The 25035-nt window shown below is 49.4% G+C and overlaps 1 protein-coding gene across 1 annotated transcript in view; it reads left to right on the plus strand.

Annotated features, from left to right (window-relative positions):
* The window catches only part of LOC139272096 (NIPA-like protein 2), a 155308-nt gene that overhangs the window by 74488 nt on the left and 55785 nt on the right, over positions 1–25035 (plus strand). The window contains exon 4 of the mRNA XM_070888568.1: positions 22014–22073. Coding sequence (XP_070744669.1) covers positions 22014–22073 — 60 coding nt within the window. The remainder of the gene's footprint in view (positions 1–22013; positions 22074–25035) is intronic.

Consider the following 25035-nt stretch of genomic DNA (forward strand, 5'->3'; position numbering starts at 1 on the left):
TAATGTCGGAAAGTGTGAGGTCATCCACCTTGGGAAAAAAAACAGTTAAAGGGAATATTATTTGAATGGGGAGAAATTACAACATGCTGCGGTGCAGAGGGACCTGGGGGTCCTTGTGCATGAATCCCAAAAAGTTAGTTTGCAGGTGCAGCAGGTAATCAGGAAGGCGAATGGAATGTTGGCCTTCATTGCGAGAGGGATGGAGTACAAAAGCAGGGAGGTCCTTCTGCAACTGTATAGGGTATTGGTGAGGCCGCACCTGGAGTACTGCGTGCAGTTTTGGTCACCTTACTTAAGGAAGGATATACTAGCTTTGGAGGGGGTACAAAGATGATTCACTAGGCTGATTCCAGAGATGAGGGGGTTACCTTATGATGATAGATTGAGTAGACTGGGTCTTTACTCGTTGGAGTTCAGAAGGATGAGGGGTGATCTTATAGAAACATTTAAAATAATGAAAGGGATAGACAAGATCGAGGCAGAGAGGTTGTTTCCACTGGTCGGGGAGACTAGAACTAGGGGGCACAGCCTCAAAATACGGGGGAGCCAATTTAAAACCGAGTTGAGAAGGAATTTCTTCACCCAGAGGGTTGTGAATCTGTGGAATTCTCTGTTCAAGGAAGCAGTTGAGGCTAGCTCATTGAATGTATTCAAATCACAGATAGTTAGATTTTTAACCAATAAGGGAATTAAGGGTTATGGGGAGAGGGCGGGTAAGTGGAGCTGAGTCCACGGCCAGATCAGCCATGACCCTGTTGAATGGCGGAGCAGGCTCGAGGGGCTAGATGGCCTACTCCTGTTCCTAATTCTTATGTTCTTATGTTCTTATTATTTCTCCTCATCTCGGTCCTAAATTTCCATAAGCATAATGGGAATCCCCTCTCTGATTGGTTAGGCCGGCCCACATGATCCCAGGGTCACTCGCGAACTGCCTGCGCCCCTGGGGTAAGTGGGCCTTCACACATGTCTGCGTAGAGAGGCCCAGGAGCACAAGACCTCGTGGGTCCAGGACCATCGCGTCGGTGCGTAGTTTTATTGCGCTTCGGAGCTGTCCGCCCGCGGGAAGCCTCTGACCGCAAATTCAGGCCCATCAGAGTAGGTCCAAGTCATGGAACACCACAGTGACTACAATGTGGTGGAGCTTGACAAAAGGCAATGAGGGCTGTGCCAAGGAACATGTTACTGGACAGAATTATTCGAGGGGAAAGGTATAGAGGAAAAGTGGATCATGTTTCGAAATACTATACGCAATAAAAAAGTAAAAGGTAAGTCTTGCATTGCTATAGCGCCCATCACGACCTCAGGACGTCCCAAAGTGCTTTACAGCCAATGAAATACTTTTTTGAAGTGTAGTCACTGTTGCAATATAAGGAAATTGCAATATGTGTGCACTAAATCCGTGCAGCAGAGCTTGGTCTCCAGTCGTCTTGGTTAGCCCTTGCCACTGGACCAAGACCTAGCTCTGTCAAGCCTGTGTGGTGGCTGGTGTGCAACGGTCACCCCACGTTAAAAACATCCACGCACAGACATCTTCCACCCTTCGGGATGTAGTTCGGGATCTGGAATATTCAGTCCTTAATTGAAACACCTGTGAACTCATCCCTTTTTGGCGTGGAAGCAAGTCATCCTCGACACGAGGGACCGTCTAAGAAGAAATAGGGAAACGCAGCAGCCAAATTGCGCACAGCAAGCTCCCACAAACAGCAATCAGATAAAAGACCGGACAATCTGTTTTTTTTTTGTGAGGTTAGAAATATAGAAACATAGAAAATAGGTGCAGGAGTAGGTCATTCAGCCCTTCTAGCCTGCATCGTCATTCAATGAGTTCATGGCTGAACATGCAACTTCAGGTTGGTTGATAGATAAAGGTTGAGCAGGACACCGGGGATAACTCCCCTGCTGTTCTTCAAAATAGGACCATGGGATCGTTTACGTTCACCTGAGAGGGTAGACCGCGGTCTCGGTTTAACGTCTCATCCAAAAGACGGCACCTCCGACAGTGCAGCACTCCCTCGGAACTGCACTGGAGTGTCAGCCTGGATTATGTTCTCAAGTCTCTGGAATGGGACTATGAGAGCCTACAGCTTTCTGACTCAGAGGCGAAAGTGCTACCCACTGAGCCACAGCTGATATATGTAGAACTATTACCATTGTGTATGTGAGGACTATGTAATGGGTTTATTAAACATATTACATGCCAGATTTGAACAGTGTGCCAACCTGGTAATCATCAACATGAGGAGATGAGGGGGTTACCTTCTGATGATAGATTGAGTAGACTGGGTCTTTACTCGTTGGAGTTCAGAAAGATGAGGGGTGATCTTATAGAAACATTTAAAATAATAAAAGGGATAGACAAGATAGAGGTAGAGAGGTTGTTTCCACTGGTCGGGGAGACTAGAACTAGGGGGCACAGCCTCAAAATACGAGGAAGCCAATTTAAAACCGAGTTGAGAAGGAATTTCTTCTCCCAGAGGTGTGTGAATCTGTGGAATTCTCTGCCTAAGGAAGCAGTTGAGGCTAGCTCATTGAATGTATTCAAATCACAGATAGATAGATTTTTAACAATAAGGGAATGAAGGGTTACGGGGAGCGGGCGGGTAAGTGGAGCTGAGTCCATGGCCAGATCAGCCATGATCTTGTTGAATGGCGGAGCAGGCTCGAGGGGCTAGATGGCCTACTCCTGTTCCTAATTCTTATGTTCTTATGTTAGCTGGCATCACTTTGTGGCTGTGATAAGCTACATATTTGATAAGACCATTAGAGGGAGCAACATGTGGTGGTATACCATTGCAGGGAGCAGCGCAAAGAAGGTGACTGGATTGGACGTCACCATAAGCCAGGTCGCCAATTGGAGCGTGGGCAGGTACAGCAGGAGCGGCGAGGTCGGGGCGAAGGAGCGGCAAGAGTTCGTAGAGAGATGTGATCGGGGCCCGGGAGTGGCGTGAGTTCGGGGCCCAGGAGAGGCAAGGTGCCCAGGGGCAGCACGGGCCCAGCCCACACTGCGATATATGTGTGCGCACTCGGCCCGTGCAGCAGAGCTGGTCTCCAGTCGTCTTGATCAACCCTTGCCACTGAACCAAGACCTAGCTCTGTCAAGCCCGTGAGGTGGCTGGTGTGCAACGGCCACCACACGTTAAAAAAATCCACGCACAGGCATCTTCCCCCCTTCAAGATGTAGTTCACGACGTGGAATATTAGGTCCTTCATTGAAACTGTTGTGTATCTGTAAAGCATGCACTCCCATGTTCCGCCACCAGAGGATGCATCCCCCGAAGTCCCAATGGATCCCAGCATCCCTTGGGAGCACTGTATATAAGCCGGCCCGTAAGGCCTGTTCCGCACTCTGGAGTGTCTTAATAAAGACTGAGTTCACTGTTACTTTAACCTCTCTGTGTGCAGTCTCATCTGTGTTAGGAACACAATAACTGGCGACGAGTATACGAATCCAACGCAAAGATGCAGGAAACTGTGGGCATCCTGGAGAAGTTCTCGGAGGGTGAGGACTGGGAAGCCTATGTCGAACGGCTAGACCAGTACTTTGTAGCCAATGAGTTGGACAGAGAAGAAAACGCTGCAAAAAGGAGAGCGGTCCTCCTCACGGTCTGCGGGGCACCGACCTACAGCCTCATGAAGAATCTTCTGGCTCCGGTGAAACCCACAGATAAGTCGTATGAGGAGCTGTGTACACTGGTTCGGGAGCATCTTAACCCGAGGGAGAGTGTGCTGATGGAGAGGTATCGGTTCTACATGTGCCAGCGATCTGAAGGTCAGGAAGTGGCGAGCTACGTCGCTGAGCTAAGGCAACTTGCAGGACAATGTGAGTTTGATGGCTACCTGGAGCAGATGCTCAGAGACGTTTTTCTACTGGGCATTGGCCACGAGACTATCCTATGAAAACTTTTGACTGTAGAGACACCGACCCTCAGTAAGGCCATTGCAATAGCACAGGCGTTTATGTCCACCAGTGATAACCATCAAACAAATCTCTCAGCGCACAAGTGCTAGCAATGTTCGTAAATTAACTGGAACTCTGTTTGCGAGCAGAAATGTACAGGGCAGAAACCACGAGTCTGCAACTGCCAGCAGGCCTCAGGTGAGCCAGGTGACTCCGAGTCCGCAACAAAGGATGAATGCAAGGCAATTCACACCTTGTTGGCGTTGTGGAGGCTTCCATTCAGCCTATTCATGCCGCTTCAAAGGGTATGTTTGGAAGAACTGTGGAACAATGGGGCACCTCCAACGAGCTTGCAGACGAGCTGCAAGCTGTGCAAAACCTGCTAACCACCACGTGGCAGAGGAAGATTGGTCCATGGTGGATCAAAGTAATTTCGAGCCTCAGAGAGAGGAAGCAGATGCTGACGTATACGGGGTGCACACATTTTCGATGAAATGTCCACCTATAATGCTAAACGTAAAATTGAATGGCTTACCATAGCCATGGAACTGGACACTGGCGCTAGCCAATCCATCATGAGTAAAAAGATGTTTGAGAGACTGTGGTGCAACAAGACACTCAGACCAGCGCTGAGCCCCATCCACACGAAACTGAGAATGTACACCAAAGAGCTCATCACTGTCCTAGGCAGCGCCATGGTCAAGGTCACCTACGAGGGCACGGTGCACGAACTGCCACTCTGGATTGTCCCGGGCGATGATCCCACACTGCTTGGAAGGAGCTGGCTGGGCAAAATCTGCTGGAACTGGGATGACATCCGAGCGCTATCACATGTCGATGAGGCCTCATGTACCCAGGTTCATAACAAATTTCCTTTCCTTTTTGAGCCAAGCATTGGAAACTTTTCCGGGGCGAAGGTGTGGATCCACTTGGTCCCAGAGGCACGACCCATTCCCACAAGGCGCGAGCGGTACCTCACATGATGAGGGAGAGTGTGGAAATCGAGCTGGACAGGCTGCAACGCGAGGGCATCATCTCCCCAGTGGAATTCAGCGAGTGGGCCAGCCCGATTGTTCCAGTACTCAAAAGTGATGACACGGTCAGGATTTGCGGCGATTATAAAGTAACTATTAATCGTTTCTCGCTTCAGGACCAATACCCGCTACCTAAGGCAGACGACCTATTTGCAACGCTGGCAGGGGCAAGACGTTCACCAAGCTCGACCTGACTTCGGCCTACATGACGCAGGAGCTGGAGGAGTCTTCGAGGGGCCTCACCTGCATCAATACGCACAAGGGACTGTTCATCTACAACAGATGCCTGTTTGGAATTCGGTCGGCTGCAACGATCTTCCAGAGAAACATGGAGAGCCTACTCAAGTCAGTACGACGCACGGTGGTTTTTCAGGACGACATATTGGTCACTGGTCAGGACACCGTCGAGCACCTACAAAACCTGGAGGAGATCCTCCAGCGACTGGATCGCGTACGGCTGCGGCTGAAGAGGTCGAAATGCGTCTTCATGGCAATAGAAGTGGAGTTTTTGGGAAAAAAGATTGCGGCGGACGGCATTCGGCCCACAGACGCCAAGACAGAGGCTATCAGGAACATGCCCAGGCCACAGAACATCACGGAGCTGCGGTCGTTCCTGGGACTCCTCAACTATTTTGCTAACCTCCTACTGGGGTTAAGCACCCTCTTAGAACCCCCACATGTGGTATTGCGAAATGGTGAGAACTGGGTATGGGGAAAAAAACAATTAATTGCTTTTGAGGAAGCCAGAAACATTTTATGCTCCAACAAGCTGCTTGTATTGTATAAACCATGTAAAAGACTTGTGCTAGCATGTGATGTGTCGTCGTACGGAGTCGGGTGTGTCTTATAACAAGCTAACGTGGCGGAGAAGTTGCAACCTGTCGCCTATGCATCCAGGAGCTTGTCTAAGGCCGAGAGGGCCTACAGCATGATTGAGAAAGAGGCATTAGTGCGTGTGTGTTTGTTCGGGGTAAAGAAAATGCATCAGTACCTGTTGGGCCTCAAATTTGAACTGGAACCCGATCACAAGCCCTTCATATCCCTGTTCGCTGAAAACAAGGAGATAAATACTAATGCCTCAGCCCGCATACAAAGGTGGACACTCGCGCTATCAGCGTATAACTATACCATCCGCGACAGGCCTGGCACCAAGAACTGTGCAGATGCTCTCAGTCGGCTACCATTGCCCACCGCGGGGGTGGAAATGGCGCAGCCTGCAAACTTGTTGATGGTGGTGCTCTGCGCAAACTTGTTGATGGTCATGGAAGCATTTGAAAATGATAAATCACCTGTCACGGCCTGCCAGATTAGTACTTGGACCAGCCAAGATCCTCTGCTGTCCCTCGTAAAAAACTGTGTACTGCATGGGAGCTGGGCCAGCATCCCCGTTGAAATGCAAGAGCCAATCAAGCAGTTCCAGCGGTGAAAGGACGAGCTGTCCATTCGGGCAGACTGCCTGTTGTGGGGTAACTGCGTAGTGCTACCCAAAAAGGGCAGACAGACGTTCATCTCGGATCTCCACAGCACACACTCGGATATAGTAATGATGAAAGCGATAGCCAGATCCCACGTGTGGTGGCCCGGTATCGACTCTGACTTAGAGTCCTGTGTACGGTAATGCAGCGTGTGTGCTCAGTTGAGCAATGCGCCCAGAGAGGCACCACTAAGTTTGTGGTCCTGGCCCTCCAGACCATGGTCGAGGATCCATGTTGACTATGCGGGCCCTTTTCTCGGTAAAATATTCCTGGTGGTGGTGGATGCTTTTTCAAAATGGATTGAATGTGAAATAATGTCGGGAAGCACTGCCACCGCCACCATTGAAAGCCTGAGGGCCATGTTTGCCACCCACGGACTGCCTGACATACTGGTCTGTGACAACGGGCCATGTTTCACCAGTGCCGAATTTAAAGAATTCATGACCCGCAATGGGATCAAACATGTCACCTCGGCCCCGTTTAAACCAGCCTCCAATGGGCAGGCAGAGCGGGCAGTACAAACCATCAAACAGCCTTAAACAAGTCACAGAAGGCTCACTCCAAACCCGCCTGTCCCAAGTACTGCTCAGTTACCGCACGAGACCCCACTCACTCACAGGGGTGCCCCAGCTGAACTACTCATGAAAAGGACACTTAAAACCAGACTCTCGCTGGTTCACCCCAACCTGCATGATCATGTAGAGAGCAGGCGGCAGCAACAAAATGTAAACAATGTTCGCGCCACTGTGTCACGGGAAATTGATCTGAATGACCCTGTGCATGTGCTAAACTATGCACATGGTCCCAAGTGGATCGTGGGCACGGTGATAGATAAAGAAGGGAGTAGGGTGTTTGTCATCAAACTAGACAATGGACAAATTTGCAGAAAATACCTGGACCAAACGAGGCTGCGGTTCACAGACTGCCCTGAACAACCCACAGCAGACACCATCTTTTTCGAGCCCACAACACACACCCAAAGGATCAACGACACCACCCCAGACCAGGAAATCGAACCCATCACGCCCAACAGCCCAGCAAGGCCAGGCTCACCCAACAGCCCTGCAGGGCCAACAACACACCAGCCCAGCGAGGGCACAGCCAACACACCAGAACAGACATTTGTACCGAGGCGGTCCACCAGGGAAAGAAAGGCTCACCTTGTAAAGAGTTTTCACTTTGACTTTGCTGGCGGGGAGCGATGTTGTGTATCTGTAAAGCATGCACTCCCATGTTCCGCCACCAGGAATCCCAGCATCCCTTGGGAGCACTGTATATAAGCCGGCCCTAAGGCCCGATCCACACTCTGGAGTGCCTTAATAAAGACTGAGGTCACTGTTACTTTAACCTCCCTGTGTGCAGTCTCATCTGTGTTAGGAACACAATAGAAACACCTGTGAACTCATCTCTTTTTGGCGTGGAAGCAAGTCATCCTCGATTCGAGGGACCGCCTATGGATGAGATAAACTACAATTTTCATTGGCTTCAACCCTTGGACCTTTGGCCTGCTAGTCGAGCAGGGCCTGAACGGAGATGGACGAATGTCGGGGAAGAATGGTGAGCAAGATGGCACCACACTGAGCCAGAGAAATCAGTGATGGACTGCCAACTGATTGAAGTGGCGAAAATTGAAAGAAAGAGAAGATACAGTTAATTGAATGGTTCAAACAGACTAAATATAAAAAAGTGAGCGAATAGGTGATAGTAAAATTCATTGTGCTATGAACAAGTATTTAAAGAATCCAGGGAACTGGGAACAATTTAAGGCCCCAATTTTAGGTGGAGTTTCCAGGTGGAGTCCCTGATCAGGCCTGAGTTAAAATTACAGTCAACAACATCAACTTGTATTTATATAGCGCCTTTAACGTCTGAAACATCCCAAGGCGCTTTACAGGAGTATTATGAGACAAAAAATTTGACACCAAGCCTCATAAGGAGAAATTAGACCTGGTGACCAAAAGCTTGATCAAAGAGGTAGGCTTTAAGGAGCATCTTAAAAGAGGAAAGAGAGGTAGAGAGGCGGAGAGGTTTAGGGAGGGAGTTCCAGAGCTTGGGGCCCAGGTAACAGGAGGCACAGCCAACAACGGTTGAGCGATTTATAATCAGGGATGCTCAAGAGGGCAGCATTAGAGCAGCGCAGACATCTCGGAGCGGGGAGGGGTTTATGGGGCTGGAGGAGATTACAGAGTTGGCTCTCGATGTCATCAGGCTGCAATGTGCATATGTAGAGATCATCATCATCATAGGCACACCCTCGGAATCGAGGAAGACTTGCTTCCTTTCTTAACATGAGTCCTTAGGTGGCTGAACAGTCCAATAGGAGAACCACAGTCTCTGTCACAGGTGGGGCAGATAGTCGTTGAGGGAAAGGGAGGGTGGGACAGGTTTGCCGCACGCTCCTTCCGCTGCCTCCGCTTGATTTTTGCATGCTCTCGGCGACGAGACTCGAGGTGCTCAGCGCCCTCCCGGATGCACTTCCTCCACTTAGGGTGGTCTTGGGCCAAGGTCTCCCAGGTTTCAGTGGGATTGTTGCATTTTATCAGGGAGGCTTTGAGGGTGTCCTTGTAACGTTTCCTCTGCCCACCTTTGGCTCGATTGCCGTGAAGGAGTTCCGAGTAGAGCGCTTGCTTTGGGAGTCTCATGTCTGGCATGTGAACAGTGTGGCCTGCGCAGCGGAGCTGATCAAGTGTGGTCAGTGCTTCAATACTGGGGATGTTGGCCTGGTCGAGGATGCTAACGTTGGTGCTTTTATCCTCCCAGGGGATTTGGAGGATCTTGCGGAGACATCATTATTGGTATTTCTCCAGCGACTTGAGGTGTCTACTGTACATGGTCCATGTCTCTGAGCCATACGGGAGGGCGGGTATTACTACAGCCCTGTAGACCATGAGCTTGGTGGTAGATTTGAGGGCCTGGTCTTCGAACACTCTTTTCCTCAGATGGCCGAAGGCTGCATTGGCGCACTGGAGGCGGTGTTGAATGTCTGTTCTTGTTGATAAGAGGCTCCGTAGGTATGGGAAATGGTCCACGTTGTCCAGGGCCACGCCATAGATCTTGATGACAGGGGTGCAGTGCTGTGCGGGGAGGACAGGCTGGTGGAGGACCTTTGTCTTACGGATGTTTAGTGTAAGGCCCATGCTTTCGTACACCTTAGTAAATATGTTGACTATGTCCTGGAGTTCAGCCTCTGTGTGTGCGCAGATGCAGGCGTCGTCTACGTACTGTAGCTCGACGACAGAGGTTGGGGTGGTCTTGGACCTGGCCTGGAGACGGCGAAGGTTGAACAGGTTCCCACTGGTTCTGTAGTTTTGTTCCACTCCAGCAGGAAGCTTGTTGACTGTGAGGTGGAGCATGGCAGCGAGGAAGATTGAGAAGAGGGTTGGGGCAATGACGCAGCCCTGCTTGACCCCGGTCCGGACGTGGATTGGGTCTGTGGTGGATCAGTTGGTCAGGATCACGGCCTGCATGTCGTCGTGGAGCAGGCGGAGGATGGGGACGAACTTTTGGGTGCATCCGAAACGGAGGAGGACGCTCCATAGACCCTTCCGGTTGACAGTGTCAAAGGCCTTTGTGAGGTCGAAGAAGGCCATGTATAAGGGCTGGTGCTGTCCCTGCATTTTTCCTGCAGCTGTCGCGCTGCAAAGATCATGTCCGTTGTGTAAATATGTAAAGAAGGACCCCGCTCGGGAGAGCAGGTTAAGATTGCGCATGTGGTGATCACTGTGGATTTCGGACAGGTAAGAGCCAGGTTTCTGCTGAGTGAGCAGGGTTAAAACTGCCCCCAATATTGGCCCTGTATTCCTGTAGGTGTTGAAGATATTGAAGTGCTCATTGAGCTCCATTAGCTGTACTGTATATGAACATGTTTTTGTGCAGGTGTAAACAGGAGGTCTGAGGTTGCAGTGACTAATTCAATGACAGACAAGTTAACCTGATATGATCGCCATGTGAAGCTTCAAAAAGCTCCCTCGTTTCTATGGAAACCCATCATAAAAATAGAGAAGTGATATTTTTTTTCCAACTCGCCCGCAGTGTTGTCTTGGATTGATTCAATTTGCTGTTTGGAGCAGTCAGTTACTGAATAGATAGGTTCACTAGATTGATTCCGGAGATGAGAGGGTCGACTTATGAGGAAAGGTTGAGTCGGTTGGGCCTCCACTCATTGGAAAGTCCTGCTGCAACTATACAGGGTATTGGTGAGGCCGCACCTGGAGTACTGGGGAGGGGCACCAGTAAATGGGGGATAGGGGAACCAGCCCACACTGCGATATGTGTGCGCACTAGGTCCGTGCAGCAGAGCAGGTCTCCTGGTTAATCTTTGCCACTGGACCAAGACCTAGCTCTGTCAAGCCCGTGTGGTGGCTGATGTGCAACGGTCACCCCACGTTAAAAAAATCCACACACAGGCATCTTCCCCCCCTCAATTGGAGTTCAGGACTGGAACATTGGGTCCTTCATCGAAACACCTATGAACTCATGTGGAAGCAAGTCATCTTTGTTCGAGGGACCGCCTATGATGATGATGACAACTGAGTGGCTTGTTGGGCCATCTCAGAGGGCAATTAAGAGTCAACCACATTGCTGTGGGTCTGGGAGGACAGACGCACCAATGTTAGCGTCCTCGACCAGGCCAACATCCCCAGCATCAAAGCACTGACCACACTCGACCAGCTCCATTGGGCAGGCCACATTGTTCGCATGCCTGACACAAGACTCCCAAAGCAAGCGCTCTACTCTGAACTCTGAACAAGCGAGCCCAAGGTGGGCAGAGGAAACATTTCAAGGACACCCTCAAAGCCTTCTTGATAAAGTGCAACATCCCCACCGGCACCTGGGAGTCCCTGGCCAAAGACCGCCCTAAGTGGAGGAAGTGCATCCGGGAGGGCGCTGAGCACCTCGAGTCTCGTCGCCGAGAGCTTGCAAAAAACAAGCGCAGTCAGCGGAAGGAGCGTGCGGCAAACCAGTCCCACCCACCCTTTCCTTCAACCACTGTCTGTCCCACCTGTGACAGAGACTGTAATTCCAATATTGGACTGTTCAGTCACCTGAGAACTCACTTTTAGAGTGGAAGCAAGTCTTCCTCGATTTCGGCAGACTGCCTATGATGATGATGATGATGATGATGATGAATTCACCCCTCGTGTGGGAGTTAAAATATCAGGCTGTGGGAGGCCTGGTGCTACCTGCAGTGTTAAAAGCCGGAGTTAAAATTGGGCCCTTAACAGAAGGCAACTAAAAACATGTGAGATGTGGCCTCTTTAAAATGACACAATTAAAAAAAGTTAATAAACACAGTCATCATCATAGGCAGTCCCTCGAAACAAGGATGACTTGCTTCCACGCCAAAAAGGGATGAGTTCACAGGTGTTTCAATGAAGGACCTGATATTCCCGATCCCGAACTCCATGTTGAAGGGTGGAAGATGCCTGTGCGTGGATTTTTTTAACGTGGGGTGACCGTTGCACACCAGCCACCACACGGGCTTGACAGAGCTCGGTCTTGGTCCAGTGGCAAGGGTTAACCAAGACTAACTGGAGACCTGCTCTGCTGCACAGACCGAGCGCGCAGACATATCGCAGTGTGGGCTGGGCCCTCGCCTCTTCCAGGCCCCAGATTCACGCCTCTCCTGGGCCCCGGTCACTTCGCTCTGCGGACTCTTGACGCTCCTTCGCCCCTCCTGCTGTACCTGCCCGCACTGCAATCAGCGACCTGGCTTTGTAGCTGTCGCCCTCCTGCAGCAGCATGCGCTGCTCCCTGCAGTGGTATACCGCCGTACGCTGCTCCCTCCAATGGCCCCGGCCTGCTGATGGTCTTGCAGGCCGGGACCGTGCCGATAAACACAAAGCTTATTGTGTGTCAGCTGTGGCTCAGTGGGTAGCACCTTAACCTCGGAGTCAGAAGGTTGTGGGTTCAAGTCCTACTCCAGGAATGTGAGCACATAAATCTAGGCTGACACTCCAGTGCAGTGCTGAGGGAGTGTCGCACTGTCGGAGGTGCTGTTTTTCGGATGAGACGTTAAACCGAGGCCCCGTCTGCCCTTTCGGGTGGATGTAAAAGATCCCACGGCACTATTTTGAAGAAGAGCAAGGGAGTTCTCCTCGGTGTCCTGGGGCCAATATTTATCCCTCAATCAACATCACTAAAAAACAGATGATCTGCTTGTCATGTATCTCACATTACTGTATATAACTGTATCTTACCATGCTATATATGACTGTAACTGGATATGACCTGTAACAATAAGCATACCTTGCCACCAGGGGTGCACTTGCAGGAGACACTCCATACCTGTCCCACTGAGGTATATAAAGGGAGGTCTCAGGCAAGTGCAGCACTGGAGAGCTGGAATTAAAGGTGCAGGTCCTGAGTAACCTTGACTTCAGCATGTATCTCGTGTAAGTCAGTACATTAGAGTCAGGACTTAACAGTGGCGACGAGTTACGGGATCACAGAATCCACAGAATGGCTACCAACAGCTCAGATGAGAAATACAATGCTGGAGACAATTGGGATGACTTTATAGAAAGGTTCCAGCAAAGCTTTGTGACCAAAGACTGGTTAGGCGACGATAAGGCAGACAAGAGAACAGCCCATCTCTTGACCAGCTGTGGCTCGAAAACATACGCTTTAATGAAAGACCTGCTGGCACCCGCGAAACCAGCAAGCAAGTCGTTTGAGGAGTTGAGAGACCACCTGAAGCCAGCGAGCAGCCTACACATGGTCAGACACAGGTTCTACAACTACAGACGCTGTGTGGGCCAAAGCATACCCGACTTCGTGGCGGAACTTCGGAGGCTGGCTAGTTCATGTGAGTTCTCCGATGAACTGAGGAGAGAAGTACTGAGAGACTTTTTTATTGAAGGAATAGGCCACGCAGGCATATTCCGAAAGCTTATAGAGACTAAGAACTTGACTCTAGAAGCAGCAGCACTGGTCGCACAGACGTTCTTGGCCGGCGAAGAAGAAACGAGGCTGATCTATACTTCGGGTACGACAACCAACGAGGCATCGGAACAAGGGGTTCACATTGTGAAACAAACCGCTACCCCCACACACAGACAAAGGCAGGAGAGCAGGCCTTCAACAGCAGACAGTGGCGCCAGAAGCCATCAAAATCAAGGGCCACATGATCACACCTCATCAACCCACAATGCGAGCAATCAACAACAGATTGAGAGAAGCTCAAGGGAGATCAGCCAGACGCAGCTCATCCTTCGGAAACAATGGAAATGGTCTGTGTTGGAGATGTGGGGAAGGCACTCAACCAGGGTGTGTCGATTTCAGCATGCCATTTGCAGAAACTGCAACTACATAGGGCATCTGGCTCGCATGTGCAGAAAAACAGCAGCTCGGCTGGTATACGAATCGGAAGAGTCGGAAAGCGGACCAGAAGACGGTTGGAACAGTGCACGAGACGCCGAGGTATAGTGGGTTAACACGATCAACGTCCACTGTTCTTACACCAAGACGCCTCCAATTATGATGAGGGCTCTACTCAACGGGATACCCGTCAACATGGAACTGGACACGGGGGCCAGTCAATCCCTCATGAGCGTTCAACAATTTGAACAGCTGTGGCCACACAAAAGCAACAGACCAAAACTCACAAAGATCGACACCAAACTAAGGACCTATACTAAAGAAATCGTCCCAGTCCTTGTCAGCGCCATGCTCTCAGTCACACACAAAGGGACGGTGAACCGACTTCCCCTGTGGATTGTCCACGGAGATCTCCCAGCACTGTTGGGGAGAAGCTGGCTAGCAGAACTTAATTGGAAATGGGATGATGTTCACGCCATGTCGTCAGAGAAACGGACCTCCTGCTTCAACAGTTCTAAGCCATTTTGAACATCTCTTTCAACCAGGTGTGGGCACCTTCAAAGGGGCTAAAGTTAGAATCTACATCACACAGAATGCCAGACCGGTCTATCACAAGGCTAGAGGTGTGCCTTATGTGATGAGGGAAAAGATTGAAAACGAACTGGACCGGTTTCTGCGGGAAGGCATAATTTCTCCCGTGGAATTCAGCGACTGGGCAAGTCCCATCATTCCCGTCATGAAACCTGATGGATCCATGCGAATCTGTGGGGATTACAAGTCTACCATAACCAGAGTCTCTCTACAGGATCAATACCCGCTGTCCAGAGCGGAGGACCTATTTGCTACGTTGGCTGGAGGAAAACTTTTCTCGAAACTTGACCTCACATCTGCGTATATGACGCAAGAACTGACCGAAGAGTCTAAGCTACTCACCACCATCAACACACATCGAGGCCTTTTTTTGTATAGTCGATGCCCATTTGGCATCAGGTCGGCAGCTGCTATATTCCAGCGCAACATGGAAAGTCTGCTCAAGTCCATCCCGGGGACGGTTGTGTTTCAAGATGACATACTCATCACGGGCAGGGACACCGACTCTCATCTCCGCAATCTTGAGGAAGTACTAAGTTGATTGGATCGGGTAGGCCTAAGAGTTAAGAAATCTAAGTGTCTGTTTCTCGCGCCTGAGGTTGAATTTTTGAGCAGAAGGATTGCCGCTGATGGAATCCGCCAAACCGAATCCAAAACCGAAGCGATTTGCCTGGCACCCAGGCCCCGGAATGTCTCGGAACTGCGTGCCTTTCTCGGGCTACTCAATTACATTGGGAACTGAATGCAAAACTTGAGCACACTGCTGGAGCCTCTCCACATGCTACTCAGAAAGGGGTGCGATTGGTTTTGGGGGGACGCTCAAGAACGCGCCTTCAATAAGGCACGCAACCTTCTATGTTCCAAGAGTGTTTTAGCCTTTTTTGACCCAGGTAAAAAGTTAGTCCTTACGTGTGATGCGTCAGCGTATGGGGTCGGGTGCGTTTTACAGCAGGCCAATGATGCGGGTAAATTGCAGCCCGTTGCTTATGCCTCCAGGTCACTTTCGCGGGCGGAGCGCGGGTACGGTATGGTTGGGAAGGAGGCGCTCGTGTGCGTGTACAGTGTCAAAAAGATGCACCAATACCTTTTTGGGGCTAAGTTTACGTTAGAAACTGACCACAAACCCCTCACATCCCTACTATCCGAGTGCAAGGCAATCAACACCAACACCTCGGCGCGCATTCAGCGGTGAGCACTCATGCTGGCGGCTTACGACTACACGATAAGGCACAGACCAGGCACAGACAACTGTGCCGACGTGCTTAGCAGGCTACCCCTGGTGACCACAGAAGGGTCCGACGAACAGGACTGTGAGATGGTCCATGACAATCGATGCCTTTGAATCCACAGGTTCGCCCATGACGGCTCGCCAAATCAGAGCCTGGACGACCAGCGAATCTTTTATCTCTAGTTAAAAGATGCGTTTTAACTGGTGACTGGGCAGAGGCTCGCGATGCCTACCCCGAGGAGGTCAAACCCTTCCATAGGCGCATGCATGAACTCTCACTACAGACAGACTGCCTGATGTGGGGCAGCCGAGTAGTTATGCCCTTACGAGGCAGGGAGGCGTTTGTCCGGGAGCTCCATCGCGAGCACCCGGGAATCGTCCTTATGAAGGCCATAGCCAGATCTCATGTCTGGTGGCCTGGCATTGACGCGGATTTGGAGATCTGTGTCCGTCGGTGCACCATTTGTGCCCAACTCAGTAATGTCCCCAGGGAGGCCCCCCCTAAGCCCCTGGCCCACCAAACCATGGTCGCGGGTGCATGTCGACTATGTGGGCCCATTTTGTGGGCAAAATGTTCCTCGTAGTCGTTGATGCATTTTCAAAATGGATTGAGTGTAGCGTTTTAAACTCAAGCACCACCTCCACCACTGTGGAGAGCCTTAGAACCATGTTTGCAACGCACGGCATTCCTGACATATTGGTCAGTGATAATGGTCTGTGCTTCACCAGCGCAGAATTTCACGATTTTATAGTTGACCGCGGTATAAATCACGTTAAGACGACACCTTTCAAGCTGGCCTCCAATGGCCAGGCGGAGCGAGCAATGTAGATCATTAAACAAGGCATGCTCAGAATCCAAGGTCCCACGCTGCAGAGCCGCCTGTCGCGACTGCTGCTGGCATACAGATTTTGTCCGCATTCGTTGACTGGGATTCCCCCCGCGCAACTATTGATGAAACGAACCTTAAAGACCAGGTTCTCGTTAATCCTCCCAGACATGCATGAAATTGTTGAGGCTAAGCGTCAAAAGCTAACTGAGTACCATGACCAAAATTCGAGGGGGGAGGTGGAATGAGATAGGGGACAAAGTGTTTGTGCTAAACTGTGGCCGAGGTCCCAAATGGCTTGCAGGGACAGTAACAGACAAAGAGGGAAACAGGCTACTGGTTGTACAAATGAATAATGGCCAAACCTGCCGGAGGCATGTCGACCAAATAGATTCACTGATAACACTGAAGAACCAGAGGCAGACTACAATGTGGAACTCACACCACACCTGGTGGACAGACAGGTGAAACAACCTGAGGGAAGGGGCAGTCTCAACAGACAGCCCAGGCGAGATACCAGCAATCACACCGAAAGAAAAACAGGCACCAAGGCAAACAACTGAACCACAACTAAGATGCTCCACGCGAGAGCACAGACCACCTGAGAGACTGAATCTATAAAGGCAATAAGACCTTGGGGGAGGGTGATGTCATGTATCTCACATTTCTGTATATAACTGTATCTTACCATGCTATACATGACTGTAACTGGATATGACCTGTAACAATAAGCATACCTTACCACCAGGGGTGCACTTGCAGGATACACTCCATACCTGTCCCACTGAGGTATATAAAGGGAGGTCTCGGGCAAGTGCAGCACTGGAGAGCTGGAATTAAAGGTGCAGTGACCTTGACTTCAGCTTGTGTCTCGTGTAAGTCAGTACATTAGAGTCAGGACTTAACACTGCTCATTATCACATTGCTGTTTGTGGGAGCTTGCTGTGCGCAAGTTTGCTGCTGCGTTTCCCACATTACAACGGTGACTACACTCCAAAAAGTTCTTGGTTCACAATAAAGCGCTTTGGGACGTAGCAATGCACGTCTGTCCTTTATTATCAGATGTTAAACACAAGTATAATTGCACAATGCCCTTGGGTTATCCCACAGCTAATAGCCAATGACAGTCCTATCAGAAGCACAAATGTCCAACAGCTCGCTGGCATTTCCTAAGGGGGCAATGCTCAGTCAGGGGGGCACCGCGTTCTACTTTTTGCACAGTTGACTCAATTCCATCTCGATTACCACATGAGGATCCTTCACGTCTAACTGCAGTTCAGTGACATTTTATTTATCCTGCAGCTTGTTCTCACACTCAAATCAGTGAAATCTTCTTAACGCCCACACAATAACATGCCAAGGTTGCCTCGATATTTCCCTTCCAGTTCATTGGGCCCAAGTTTCCACATGATTTGCGCCTGATTTTTAGGAGCAACTGGTGGAGAACGGACTATCTTAGAAATCGCAATTCTCCACATTTTTTTTTCTGCAGTTCGAGTCAGGCAGAACAGTTCTACTTTGGAACAGAATTTTTTCTTCAAAAGGGGGCGTGTCCGGCCACTGACGCCTGATTTGAAAGTTTCCACAGTGAAAACGTACTCCAAACTAACTTAGAATGGAGCAAGTGAAGATTTTTGTAGAACTGAAAAAACCTGTTCTACGCATTAAAAAATCAGGCGCAGGTTACAAATTAGGCGTCCAGAACGAGGTGGGGGGGGGGGGGGGGAAGGGAAGTCATTAAATTCTATAATAAATCCTTATTTATACTTCTACAAATATTATACAAATAAATCCAACCTAAATAAACATTTATAAGCAAAGAAAAGATTAAATAAACCATCTTCCTACCTGTGTGAAAGTGCTTCAGCCAGCCTCACCAGTTCGTTCGTTCGTTCCCGACGGCAGGGGGGGAGGAGGAAGACGTTCCCGACGGCGGGCGGGCGGGAGGGAGGGAGTGCGGGCCCACCCGAACGCAGCGCGGGGGGCGGGGGGGTGGGGAAGACGTTCCAGACGGCGGGCGGGAAGGAGACAGTGCGAAAGCTGCAGGAAGCCTCAGTGCTGATGTGCTGATGGCAATGTGCTTTTATTAAAAAATGTTCAAAAATTAAACAGCTGCAAAGAACTACAAAAATGGCCGAGTGCCAATGTTTCCTTCACACTGCGCGTGCGCGAACGCTCCAACGCGCACGCGCAGGGTTGCCGGCAGGAAAAAAACTAATTTAAATGGTACCCGCCCCCTCCCACTTACAAAATCGGCGCGAGTGTAGGCTCCGCCCCCCCCTGGGCGCCGCGCCAAACAGACAAGGAGCTGCAGGGCGTTCCAGAATCGCGAGTTTTTTTTACGCCGCCGTTTTAGGCGCGAAAAACGGGCGCCCAGCTCGGAGGGGCGCCCGTTTTTTATCGTGTGGAAACTTGCCGAATGGAATTTGGTCAGATTTAGGATTTGCTTTTAGTCTGTCAGCTGTCAGTCAGCCAGAAAGCACCTGAATAGATCATAGGATTACACAGGATATACGGCACAGAAACAGACCATTCGGCCCAACCAGTCCATGCCGGCATTTATGCTCCACTCGAGCCTCCTCCCGTCTTTCGTCATCTAACTCTATCAGCATAAACCTCTATTCCCTTCTCCCCCATATGCTTGTCCAGCCTCCCCTTAAATACATCGATACTATTCGCCTCAACCACTCCCTGCGACAGCGAGTTCCACATTCTCGCCGCTCTCTGGGTAAAAAAATATTCTGAATTCCCCATTGGATTTCTGGGTGACGATCTTATATTGATGGCCTCTAGTTATGCTCTTCCCCACAAGTGGAAGCATTCTCTCTGCATCCACTCTATCAAAACCTTTCATAATTTTAAAGATCTAGGTCACCCTCAGCCTTCTTTTTTAAAGAGAAAAGAGACCCAGCCTGTTCTTCCTTGCCTGATATGTATACCGTCACATTTCTGGTATCACCCTTGTAAATCTTCTCTGCACCCTCTCCAGTGCCTCAATATACTTTTTATAATATGGCGACTAGAACTGTACAACGTGTGGTCTAAGCAAGGTTCGATACAGGTTTAGCATTACTTCCCTACTTTTCAATTCCATAACTCTAGAAATAAACCTTAGTACTTGATTTTGCTTTTATTATGGCCTTGCTAAACTGTTTCGCAACTTTTAGTGAACTGTTTATTTGTACTCTGAAACCCCAGCCCGATACGCACCCTCCAAGTAATAAGTGACCTCCCCATTCTTCCAAAATGTAATACCTCCCATTTACCTGTGTTGAACTTCATTTGCCAATTATATGCCCATTCTGCAAGTTTATTAATGTCCTCCTGTAATCTGTAATTACCCCTCCTCAGTATTGACTATCCCCCCAATTTGGTGTCAACCGCAAATTTAGAAATTGTGTTTTTTGATTCCAAAGTCTAAATGGTTAATATAAATAGTGAACAACAGTGGTCCCAGCACTGATCCTTGTGGAACACCACTACCCACCTTCTGCCACTCTGAATAGCTACCCTTTACCCCTCATCTCTGCTTTCTGTCTTGAAGCCAGCTACTATCCATTCTGCTACTTGTTCCCTGACTCCGCATTCTCTGACCTTGTTCATCAGTCTATTATGGGGTATCTTATCGAAGGCCCTTTGAAAATCTAGATAAATTACATCTACTGCATTACCGTTGTCTACCCGCTCTGTTACCTCTTCAAAAAATTCAGTGAGGTTGGTCAAGAAAGATTTTCCCTTTTGAATTTCATGCTGACCAGTTCTTATATTTTTGATTTCCACATGTTCTATTTTCTCCTTTAGTCGGAATTCCATTATTTTTCCTGCCACCGATGTTAAGCTGACTGGTCTATAATTCCCTAGACATATTCTATCCCCCTTCTTAAATATAGGTATTACGTTAGCTATCCACCAGTCCTCTGGCACTACAACTTTTTCTAACGAATTATTAAATATGTGTAGTAAGGCTTCTGCTATATCTTCCCTAGATTCTTTTAAAATTTAAAGATCCTCCTTACTAATTCTATCCAAGGGGCGCTTTGTTACATAAAAAAAGACTTGCATTTATATAGCGCCTTTCACGACCGCTAAACGTCCCAAGCTGCTTTACAGCCAAATAAGTACTTTTTGAAGTGTGGTCACTGTTGTACTGTAGGAAAAACGACAGCCAATTTGCACACAGCAAGCTCCCACAAACAGCAATGTGATAATGATCAGATAATCTGTTTTAGTGATGTTGATTGAGGGATAAATATTGGCTCAGGACATCGGGAAGAACTCCCCTCTGCTCTTCTTTTAAATTGTTCCATGAGATCTTTAACATCCACCTGAGAGAGCAGACGGGGCCTCGGTTTAACGTCTCATCTGAAAGACGGCACCTCCGACAGTGCAGCACTCCCTCAGCACTGCATTGGAGTGTCAGCCTAGATTTTTGTGCTCAAGTCTCTGGAGTGGGACTTGAACCCACAACCTTCTGACTCAGAGCTTGTGCCACTGAAATCGTACCACAGTAAGGACCGTTCGGGGAAGAACGGGAGAAAGTTGCCTTTTGGATCCCTTGCTCTCTGTAATGTATTTGCTTCATGGGCTCTTTGCTTAAGAATTCATTGCAACACATTGCTATTAAGAACTAGTTGGTTTATTAAAAATGTTTAACGATCACACTACACATTACCAGTTCATCCACTAGGCTCACAACTGCATACCTCATCATGGATGACCTAGACCCAACTGACTGGAGTTTTATTGAATATGTGAACATCACGTGACTAGCTAAGCCACTTAGTTTCACAAGGATCAGTGCTGGGACCACTCGTTAGTGGTATTTCTCCAGCGATTTGTAGTGTCTACTGTACATGGTCAAAGTCCCTCAGAATCGAGGAGGACTTGCTCCCACTCTAAAAGTGAGTTCTCAGGTGACTGAACAGTCCAATATGGGAATTACAGTCCCTGTCACAGGTGGGTCAGACAGTGGTTGGAGGAAAGGGAGGGTGGGACTGGTTTGCCGCACGCTCCTTCCGCTGCCTGCGCTTGATTTCTGTATGCTCTCGGCGACGAGACTCGAGGTGCTCAGCGCCCTCCCGGACGCTCTTCCTCCACTTCGGGCTGTCTTTGGCCAGGGACTCCCAGGTGTCGGTGGGGATGTTGCATTTTATCAGGGAGGCTTTGAGGGTGTCCTTGAAACGTTTCCTCTGCCCACCTGGGGCTCACTTGTGAAGCAGGAGCTCCGAGTAGAGCGCTTGCTTTGGGAGTCTTGTGTCAGGCATGCGGACAACGTGGTCCGCCCAGCGGAGCTGGTCGAGTGTGGTCAGTGCTTCGATGCTGGGGATGTTGGCCTGGTCGAGGACGCTAACGTTGGTGCATCTGTCCTCCCAGGGGATTTGAAGGATCTTGCAGAGACACCGATGGTGATATTTCTCCAGCGATTTGAAGTCTCTACTGTACATGGTCCACATCTCTGAGCCACACAGGAGGGTGGGTATCATTACAGCCCTGTAGACCATGAGCTTAGTGCCAGATATTAATCACTGAACCTGGATCTAGCACCAGCGCATTGGTTTACGATTTTCTGTTTTAATGCAAAACTTTTGACAATTGCGAGCACCGTGCACTAATGCCAAAAATATCATTTTTTTAATTTAGCAAGTGCAGCCATCTCAGTGGTGTTCCTGAAGGAGACACTGCGTGCTTCAGATATCTTGGGTAAGTCTTATCTTCCGTAATACGTAACTGTTCAGTTTGAGTTATGTGGCTGATGACTGAATGAGAATGCAGCATTTAAACAGCCAATCTAGAGATCTGCGATTTCTCTCTGACGCCCCAAGGGTTCCCTTATCTTAAAACGTAATAAATAATTGGCCGCAAAAGAAAGATAAATATTACACCAAGGTGGTTCCTCGACAGCTCCTGGGTTTGGAGCATTTAAGTAATAAAGTAACATTCTGGGTTACAAAACTGAGCGGCCCGGATTCACAGGGTTAGGTGGCCAAATAGGAAGCAGGCTTTTTATTGTGGACTGAATTACAGAGAACATACAGCACAGAAACGGATCATTTGGCCCAACCAGTCTTTGCTGGAAACACTCGGATTCCAGCATCCACAGTATATTGCTATTGTATTGTGACTGGTCTGTGCTGGTGTTAATGTTCCACACGAGTCTCCTTGCATTCTATTTCCCTCATCGCAGCCTTTCAGCATATCTCTCTGTTCCCTTTCCTCTCGTACTTGTCTAGTTTTGCTTTGAAGCTATTCGCTGCAATCACTTCCTGTGGTAGCGAGTTCCACATTCGAGACGCTCTAAGTCAAGAATTTTCTCATTTCCCTATTGGATCTATTGGTGACTATCTTTTATTTATGGCCCCCAGTTTTATATTCTCCCACAAGTGGAAACGTTCTCTTCACATCGACCCTGTCCAACCCATTCATCATTTTAAAGACATCAATAGGTCGTCTCTAAGTCTTCTCTTTTCTAAAGAAGAAAGCCCCAGCTTGTTCAATCTTCCCCGATAGATGCAGCCTTTTAGCCATACACCACACGGGCAGAGAACAGCATATCCATACAATGGGGGAGCGAGGGACGCTTCCCTGTAATCCCACCCCATTGCAGGGGGATTGTTGGACAATTGGGACAGTGGGGCCTACTGCCATCTCACTACCTGACCGAGGTACTCCCACACTCCCTCCCTCCCACGTTCCCTCCCCCACTCATCCCTCTTTGCTCCCTCCATCTCGCATTCCCTCCCCCACTCGCCCCTACCGCGTTCCCTCCCCCCCTCGTACCCGCCCCCCTCGTCCCCTCCCCCTCACAACCTCCCCCCTTCCCCCTCGTCCTCCCGTCCCCTCCTCCCCCTGTTTCCCCGTCATCTCGTCCTCTTCCAGCCCCCCCATCCCCTCGTCCTCTCCCCCCGTCCCCTCATCCTCTCCTTGTCCCCTCCTCCCCTCGTCCCCTCCTCCTCCCGTCCCCTCGTCCCCCCGTCCCCCCGTCCCCTCGTCCTCTCCCCCCGTCTCCTCGTCCCCTCGTCCTCTCCTCCCCCCCGTCCCCCCTCCCTGTCCCCCCATCCCTTCGTCCTCTCCCCCCATCCCCCTCGTCCCCTCATCCCACCCCCTCACCACCCCGCCCCCGCGTCCACCCAGCAGAGGAAACAGAATTATAGAATGGTACCGCACGGAAGGAAACCCATCGAGTCTGCTCCGGCTCTATCGAAGAGCGATCCAGTTAGTCCCACTCCCCCCGCTCTTTCCCCATATCCCAGCAATTTTTTCTCCTTCAAGTATTTATCCAATTCCCTTTTGAAGGTCACCATTGAATCTGTGTCCAGCGCCCTATCAGGCCGTGCGTTCCAAACCCTAACCACTCGTTGTGTGAAAACGTTTTTCCTCATGTCGCCTCTGATTCTTTTGCCAATCACCTTAAACCTGTGCCCCTCTGGTTACTGACCCTTCCGCCATTGGAAACTGTTTCCCTTCATTACTCGACCTGAACCCTTCATGATTTTGAACACCTCGATCAAATCTCCTCTTGGCCTTTCTGCTCCGAGGAGAACACCAGCTTCCTCAGTCTCTGCACACAACTGTAATCCCTCATCCCTGGAACCATTGCACTGTAACCTCTCCAAAACCTTCACATCCTGCTGTCTATCCTCCTCCATGTGTTCCTGACATGCCCGTGTTTATTGCTGATATTCTGGTGCTGAAAATTGAATAGGGTTCCAGTTCCCGATATGAACATAATTGACACAACATCAATTTTTTTTAATGAATTGACCGAGAGGAATCCAGTTGCAGAGAATGTGTGACTTCCGCTTTCATAGAAACATAGAAATTTACAGCGCAGAAGGAGGCCATTTCGGCCCATCGTGTCCGCGCCGGCCGACAAAGAGCCGCACGGCCCTCGGTCAGCAGCCCTGAAGGTTACATATAAACCTATGATCAATGAACAATGGCGGAAAGGTAAAGAGCATCCGGCCCAACCAGTCCGCCCCACACAACTGCGACACCCCTTACACTGAAACATTCTACACTCCACCCCAACCGGAGCCATGTGATCTCCTGGGAGAGGCAAAAAAACAGGGGAAAAAAGCTGGGAAAATTCATCTCCTGATCATTTAATCTTTTGCTGGTCTGTATTTTCAGTACACAGTGAATGTGTCTGCCTAAAATTTAAGATAATCACAAAAAGAGTTATGGGGGAGGTTAGAAATAATTTCATCACGTGCAGACTGGTAAGAACGTGGAATTCTCATTCACAAATTAAACAGGGACCATGGCTTCTTTCAAGCGAGAGTTGCTTCAAATACAGAACTATTGAAGGGTATGCACATCAAGCAACAATAACACAGCAACTTATATTTATACATCGCCTTTAACATAGTAAAAGGACATAGATGGACTAAGTGAGTGGGCAAAAATTTGGCAGATGGAGTATAATGTTGGAAAGTGTGAGGTCATGCACTTTGGCAGAAAAAAAATCAAAGAGCAAGTTATTATTTAAATGGAGAAAGATTGCAAAGTGCTGCAGTACAGCGGGACCCGGGGGTACTTGTGCATGAAACACAAAAGGTTAGTATGCAGGAAGGCCAATGGTATCTTGGCCTTTATTGCAAAGGGGATGGAGTATAAAAGCAGGGAAGTCTTGCTACAGTTATACAGGGTATTGGTAAAGCCA

This window comes from Pristiophorus japonicus, chromosome 1 (assembly GCF_044704955.1).
Source record: "Pristiophorus japonicus isolate sPriJap1 chromosome 1, sPriJap1.hap1, whole genome shotgun sequence".
NCBI lineage: Eukaryota > Metazoa > Chordata > Chondrichthyes > Pristiophoridae > Pristiophorus > Pristiophorus japonicus.